Source organism: Panulirus ornatus, chromosome 18 (genome assembly GCF_036320965.1).
Source record: "Panulirus ornatus isolate Po-2019 chromosome 18, ASM3632096v1, whole genome shotgun sequence".
NCBI lineage: Eukaryota > Metazoa > Arthropoda > Malacostraca > Decapoda > Palinuridae > Panulirus > Panulirus ornatus.
In genome coordinates this window covers 6,269,252-6,276,751 of record NC_092241.1, presented here as the reverse complement: position 1 = coordinate 6,276,751, position 7,500 = coordinate 6,269,252, and the positions used below count along the sequence as shown (strand labels likewise).

Sequence of the window (7,500 nt, the reverse complement as noted above, 5' to 3'; positions counted from 1 at the left end):
TATGTCGAAGATCTTGGCTAAGAACAAGGTGTTCTCTATTCTTAACAGACCTCTAGATGAACAATATATATATATATATATATATATATATATATATATATATATACATTGGAAAGGATTACAATTTTGCGCGTGATCAAGATATTCCTATGAGTTCACGGGGGTAAAATGAAACATGATAAGTTCCCAAGTGCACTTTCGTGTAATAATCACATCATCAGGGGAGACACAAGAGAGAAATATAACAGTCAGTTGATATACAACGAAGAAACGTTGCCAGGACGCCATTTGGTAAACTCGTTTACCAAATGGCGAATGATTTAAAAGATTACATTAAAAGTAGAATCATAGGTTCGTGGTTCAGGCAATATTCACGAATGAATCAAAAGATTCCATTAAGAGAATCGTAGGTTCGTGGTTCAGACAATATTCACGAATGAATCAAAAGATTCCATTAAAAAGATAATCATAGGTTCGTGGTTCAGGCAATATTCACGAATGAATCAAAAGATTCCATTAAAAAGAGAATCGTAGGTTCGTGGTTCAGGCAATACTCACGAATGAATCAAAAGATTACATTAAAAAGAGAATCGACAAAAGAAAAGCTTTTTAGCAGCTTTATTTACTGATAACTGTCGGCAGTTTAACCTCGAAATATATAATGCTAAATGTCGCCAGTTTAGCATCGTAATATAAACCGCTAAATGTCGGCAGTTTAACCTCGTAATATAAACCGCTAAATGTCGGCAGTTTAACCTCGTTATCTAAACCGCTAAATGTTGGCAGTTTAACCTCGTTCTATAAACCGCTAAATGTCGGCTGTTTAACGTTCTAAAATATATTGCTAAATGTCGGCAGTTTAACCTCGTTATATAAACTGCTAAATGTCGGCAGTTTAACCTCGTTATATAAACCGCTAAATGTCGGCAGTTTAACCTCGTTCTATAAACCGCTAAATGTCGGCTGTTTAACTTTCTAAAATATATTGCTAAATGTCGGCAGTTTAACCTCGTAATATAAACCACTAAATGTCGACAGTTTAGACTCGTAGTATTAAAATGCTAAACGTGGTCGGTTTAGCCTTGCAATATATAATGCCAAATGTCGGCAGTTTAACCTCGTAATATAAAATGCTAAATGTTGGCAGTTTAACCGATATATAAACAGCTAAATGTCGGCAGTTTAACCTCGTAATATAGACCGCTAAATGTCGGCAGTTTAACCTCGTAATATAGACCACTAAATGTCGGCAGTTTAACCTCGTAATATAGACCACTAAATGTCGGCAGTTTAACCTCGTAATATAAACCGCTAAATGTCAGCAGTTTAACCTTGTTAAGACGGCCGTGCGACCCTTTGTTACGCTGGTGGGTTACGAGAGATGAAAATTCTATTTACAGACATAGATTTTGCTATCATGTCTTTGTATTTTTGTAAACAGTACACAGAATTAGGCTCTGAAGTAAATTCTTACTTATTCTAATTTTTTTTTACTTTAATTCTAAGGCCATGTGTTAACCCTGCAGCTGTAAATGCCAGAGGTGTAAATCCCAGAGCTTCAGCTGTAAATGACAGAGGTGTGTAACTCCCAAACCCCTACTGTAAATGGCAGAGATGGTAAATCCCAAACCCCTACTGTAAATGACAGAGGTGTGTAAATCCCAGACCTTCAGCTGTAAATGACGGAGGTTGTAAATCCCAAACCTTCATCTGTAAATGACAGAGGTGTGTAACTCCCAAACCACCAGCTGTAAATGCCAGAGGTTGTAAATCCCAAACCCCTACTGTAAATGCCAGAGGTTGTAAATCCCATACCTTCAGCTGTAAATGCCAGAGGTTGTAAATCCCAAACCACCAGCTGTAAATGCCAGAGGTTGTAAATCCCATACCTTCAGCTGTAAATGCCAGAGGTGTGTAAATCCCAAACCTTCAGCTGCAAATGCCAGAGGTTGTAAATCCCAGACCACCAGCTGTAAATGCCAGAGGTTGTAAATCCCAAACCACCAGCTGTAAATGCCAGAGGTTGTAAATCCCAGACCTTCAGCTGTAAATGACGGAGGTTGTAACTCCCAAACCAACAGCTGTAAATGCCAGAGGTTGTAAATCCCAGACCACCAGCTGTAAATGCCAGAGGTTGTAAATCCCAGACCTTCAGCTGTAAATGCCAGAGGTGTGTAACTCCCAAACCAACAGCTGTAAATGCCAGAGGTTGTAAATCCCAGACCTTCAGCTGTAAATGCCAGAGGTTGTAAATCCCAAACCACCAGCTGTAAATGCCAGAGGTTGTAAATCCCAGACCATCAGCTGTAAATGCCAGAGGTTGTAAATCCTAGACCTTCAGCTGTAAATGACGGAGGAGGAAGCTGTATTGAGCCTCTCCCTCACTCCTCTCACTCACCTCTCCCTCCACCACACTACACCATGGCCTTCCTCCACCTTTGAGTGTACTCACTATCGCTTGGCTCCCAGCACGGCTCGAGGCACTGTAAAATGTACAACGAGCCTTCCAGGTTTATCCTCAAGAACCTTAGCTTCTTCTCCGTGTACTGGAAGCTGGCCAGCTGGGTAGCCTTACCATCGAAGACCTGTTGGGAGCAATTAGAAGTCAGGGCCAATTGGGTGTAATCACCTATTATGAATGATCTCTTTGTACCACAAAAGGGAGGGAGGTTATTTTCTATTTTTCTACACTCGTACAAGGCCTCCCCAATCCCATGCACATAGTCACCACTATCATATGACTTTCTAAAACTTCTGTATGCTGTCTTCATTCGCTAATTACTCAGCTGTACTCATTCGCTAATTACTCATCTGTACTCATTCGCTAATTACTCATTCAGTTTATGCCACTTCATCAGCCACGTCGCCACTACAAGCACTTTAACACATCCTCTCTCACATGTCTCATCTTTAATATCTTTCGTCACGTTTTGAAGAGCTGTTCAAAAGTTCTACATCATCAAGATGAGTTACAAACTTAAAAGCTCCCTTTCAGTCATTCCTAACTCTTCTCTCTTCCTTAGTGGGTAGGCTTCAGGCCTATCCCTGTAACCCTGAGGAGCATATGTGAAAAATACTTAAGATGTATAAAAGAGGAGTTTGTTGCATTTGTGGATCTGGAGATAGCATGTGAGCTGGTTGACAGAAATGCCCTGTGGAAGATGTTGCGAATCTATGATGTGGGAGAAATGGTGCTGGAAGCAAGGATTAGTTCTGATCAAGAGAGCAAGGTGTACGCGCGCGAGGTGGAAGAGAGGAAGGTGAGTGGTTTCTCGGTAGGGTGTGTGATGTCACCATAGGTTGGTGAGGAGGATGAATACAAGGGTCTTGAGGAGAGGAGCAGTTATGCAGTCTTTTGACTTTGGGGGGGGGAGGGCCCTGGGAGGTGAGTCAGATGTTATTTGCTGATGACACGGTGCTGGTGGCTGAATGCGAGTGAGAAACTGTAGAAGCTGGTGTCTTAGGTTGGGACTGTAACGGGAGAAAATTGAGGGGAAAATTGTGGATAAAATCAAGGCTATTAAGTTTGCCAGCGAAGAGACTCTATGAACCGTTTCATCTCTCACTAGTTCTGGTCATTGCTATGTCCACTTTCCAATATCTAAAACACTTCTTTTCTTCCAAAGTTCTCTCCATTCAAACTCACAACCCCAGCTAACCAATCTCCCCCCATTGCTAAATCTAAAAGTTTACAATGTTAAAACTCCGACTACACAATAGGTCAGCAGTCAAAAATATTCAAAATATACCTTTTAACTAAGTTATAAGCTCTATACCTAGATGTGTTCATACAATTACATAGGACAAGAAAGGAATTCAAACAGCAACAGACCACTGGGTCCTTTCGAAGCTGTGGAAGATATCAGAAACTCACATATGGTAGTGCGTGTTCATATGCACTATATACATATATATATATATATATATATATATATATATATATATATATATATATATATATATATATATATATATATATATATATATACAGGATTGCATATAACTGAAGAAGTTGCATAGAGCTTCAGTGTTGTTCTGAGACGTGTATGATGATGAAGAGAGAGAGAGAGAGAGAGAGAGAGAGAGAGAGAGAGAGAGAGAGAGAGAGAGAGAGAGAGAGAGAGAGAGAGAGAGAGATCAAAAACAGACAGGTGGGTAGACAGATTAGACAGCCTATCCAGATACACAGGCCTTGGAGACTGGATCTACATCACCATGGGGCAAAAACCCCCTCAGCACCATCCCTCCACTTAGGCCACCTTATTACTCCTTCGCAAGCCTTTAGCACGTACCTGAACCGTGCTCTTCAAGTCGTCGAACCTAAGCCGGAGTCGGTAGCGCGTGTCCTGTTTCAGGTCTCCGACGCACTGGGACTCCCAGCTCGTCGCGTTGACCACCTTCAGGTCATGGTCTTGGCCTTCGCACAGGGTCATCTGCTTGCCAGAGATCGAGAAGGAGACTGTTGTGTTTTCTGTTGGCTTGAGTATCAGGTTCTCCTCGTCCCGTCCAGACAGAGCAATGATCTTGTTAGCATCGTCTTCCTTCCCAAGCTCCCTGTTCGGCCATCCTGTAAAGAAAATGGGGTTCCTGAGTCCAAAGAAAATGGGGCCTCCTGTTTCATCTAATCATTTCACCAGATTAGCAGAAAGATTTACCGTTCTCTGAAACCATATGAATTTCTAAAAAGGGAACGTTTTGTTTTGTTTTTCTTCTTCCCCAAGCAACTGGTGCATAGGACTTTGTCTAATTAACCTGCAGTGTTTTGAGTATAATACCATGTGGGTTACTGTTTTCGTTATCCCTCTCTATCAGCAGCTCCAACCAAAGGATGACAGATTGTGTGTCAGTTTCCCAAGGTTTATTTCCCCCCATCCCCAACCCCTCGACTGACAGAAATCTTGACCCCACACAAGAACACTCCCCCGAGCTACACAGATGTCACGAGCAAGTGAAACCTCATATGAACAGCAAAACACACACATGGCTAAAAGCGATTCTATGCCAAAGTCCCAGAATTCTGGAGTTAACCAGGTTACGAGAAGCTGAAGCTATAGTCATCTTTACGCGTTCGTGCTGTGGTGTGTGTGTGTGTGGGTGAGAGAGAGAGAGAGAGAGTGTGCAAGCGCGCGCCATGCCTTGCTTCAGCGTCCAGACTGTGGGTTTTGAAACCCAAAACCTGCCACACCTTCCTCTTCTCCTCTCGTAGTTTTGACCCACCTTCCTCACAGTGCCACAGCACATGAGCGTTCTCAATCTTGATGCTCTTCCTCGTTCCTTTCCTAATGCTCTCGCCACTGTCCGATCCGATGGTCTTGTTTTGGTACATAAGCTTCGATTCTCCGGTCAGGATCAGCTGCACCACCTGCCATGTATAGAGGTCCAGGTCCCTAATCCTTAAGACATGTCTGATGCTCCCTTGGGTGATGGTGACGAAAACGTCGCTTTCCGCCACGCTCGCCAGGCGAAAGGCCACCTCGTCCTCGAATGTCGTCATCTCCACTTCCCTACCAGTGTCCTCAACGATGCAATCTGCAACGATCAAAGTAGACCCCTTCTCTTTTTCTTTTTCTTTTACGTGAGGTTTAATCGAGATCCCTCATAGAGTCCTTCATCTAAACTACAAAAGCATTTGTCCTCAATGCTTATTCATTCAGTAGAACATCAACTCACCCAGGACCAGGCAGTTTTCTTCTATGAGAGAACAACAGAACCCAAATATCCATAGTCACTGGGTTACACACAAAAAAGGAAAAAAAAACCCAATTCATGCATTTCTGAAGGATATATGACAGGCTTATTATATCAGCTTCCCCCCCAAAAAAAACATTGGTGGTAGAGAGGTAACAGTACAAGTGTTGGGGGATGGATTGTTGTGCTGTGCTTAAAGGGAAACAGCTGGTGGGAGGGGAAGACGCTATGTCCAAAAGGAAGATATCTCACCGTTGAACAGGTATGGGTCACATGTTGCCAGATGCAGTGCCAACGACACCATCAACACGCTAGTCCTCACCATGATGGCAACACTGTGGGGAAGATATCACATTGCTATTTACTACATGTATAAACTCGTCAGCCACTAAGATATCACATTGCTATTTACAGCATTCATAAACTCCTCAGGCAATATCACATTGCTATTTACTACATGTATAAAGTCGTCATCCACTAAGATATCACGTTGCTATTTACTACATGTATAAACTCGTCAGCCACTAAGATATCATATTGCTATTTACTACATGTATAAACTCGTCAGCCACTAAGATATCATATTGCTATTTACTACGTTTATAAAGTCGTCAGGCAATAAGATATCACTTTGCTATTTACTATATTCATAAACACGTCAGCCAATAAGATATCACATTGCTATTTACAGCATTTATAAAGTCGTCAGCCGCTATCACATCGCTATTTACTACATTTATAAACTCGTCAGCCGCTAAGATATCACATTACTATTTACTACATTGTTAAACTCCTCAGCCGCTATCACATTGCTATTTACAGCATTCATAAACTCCTCAGGCAATAAGATATCACTTTGCTATTTGCAGCATTCATAAACTCATCATGCAATAAGATATCACTTTGCTATCTACTACATTTATAAACATGTCAGCCATTCAGATATCACTTTGCTATTTACAGCATTCATTAACTCCTCAGGCAATACGATATCACTTTACTATTTACTAAATTTATAAACACGTCAGCCGCTATCACTTTGCTATTCACTACATTTATAAACTCGTCTGCCACTAAGATATCACTTTGCTATTTACAGCATTCACAAACTCCTCAGCCAATAAGATGTCACTTTGCTATCTACTACACTTATAAACTCGTCAGTCACTATGATATCACTTTGCTATTTACTGCATTTATAAACACTTCAGCCACGAAGATATCACTTTGCTAGTTACTGCATTTATACATTCGTCAGCCGCTAAGATATCACATTGCTATTTACTACATTTATAAAGTCGCCAGCCACTGAGATATCATATTTCTATTTACTACATTTATAAACTCGTCAGCCACTGAGATATCACTTTGCCATTTAAAGCATTCATAAACTCTTCAGCCCATAAGACATCACATCGATATTTACTACATTCATAAACTCGTCAGCCACAAAGATGTCACTTCGCTATTTAGTCAGTTCATAAACTCGTTAACCACTAAGATATCACAATGCTATTTACTACACTTATAAAGTCGTCAGCCATTACGATGACACATTCCTTTTACTGCATTTATAAACTCGTCATCCAATAAGATATCATTTTGCTATTTACTGCATTCATAAACTCGTCATCCACTATGATATCATTTTGCTATTTACTGCCTTCATGGTCTCGGCAGGAAATATCACATTGCTATTTACTGTGTGATCTTTTCAGTCACTAAGATATCACATAGATATTTTCCATAGTTATGGTCTCGTTAGCCACTAAGATATCATTTTGCTATTTACTGCATTTATATGATCTCGTC

General features: G+C 41.0%; 1 protein-coding gene across 1 annotated transcript in view; it reads right to left on the bottom strand.

The window, feature by feature from the left end:
• Positions 1 to 7,500, bottom strand: part of LOC139754970 (uncharacterized) — a 22,517-nt gene that overhangs the window by 6,098 nt on the left and 8,919 nt on the right. Inside the window, exons 2-5 of the mRNA XM_071672814.1 lie at positions 5,941 to 6,023; positions 5,218 to 5,529; positions 4,293 to 4,567; positions 2,453 to 2,585 (exon numbers count right to left, since the gene is read on the bottom strand). Of these exons, the coding sequence (XP_071528915.1) occupies positions 2,453 to 2,585; positions 4,293 to 4,567; positions 5,218 to 5,529; positions 5,941 to 6,013 (793 nt within the window). The 5' untranslated portion in view covers positions 6,014 to 6,023. The remainder of the gene's footprint in view (positions 1 to 2,452; positions 2,586 to 4,292; positions 4,568 to 5,217; positions 5,530 to 5,940; positions 6,024 to 7,500) is intronic.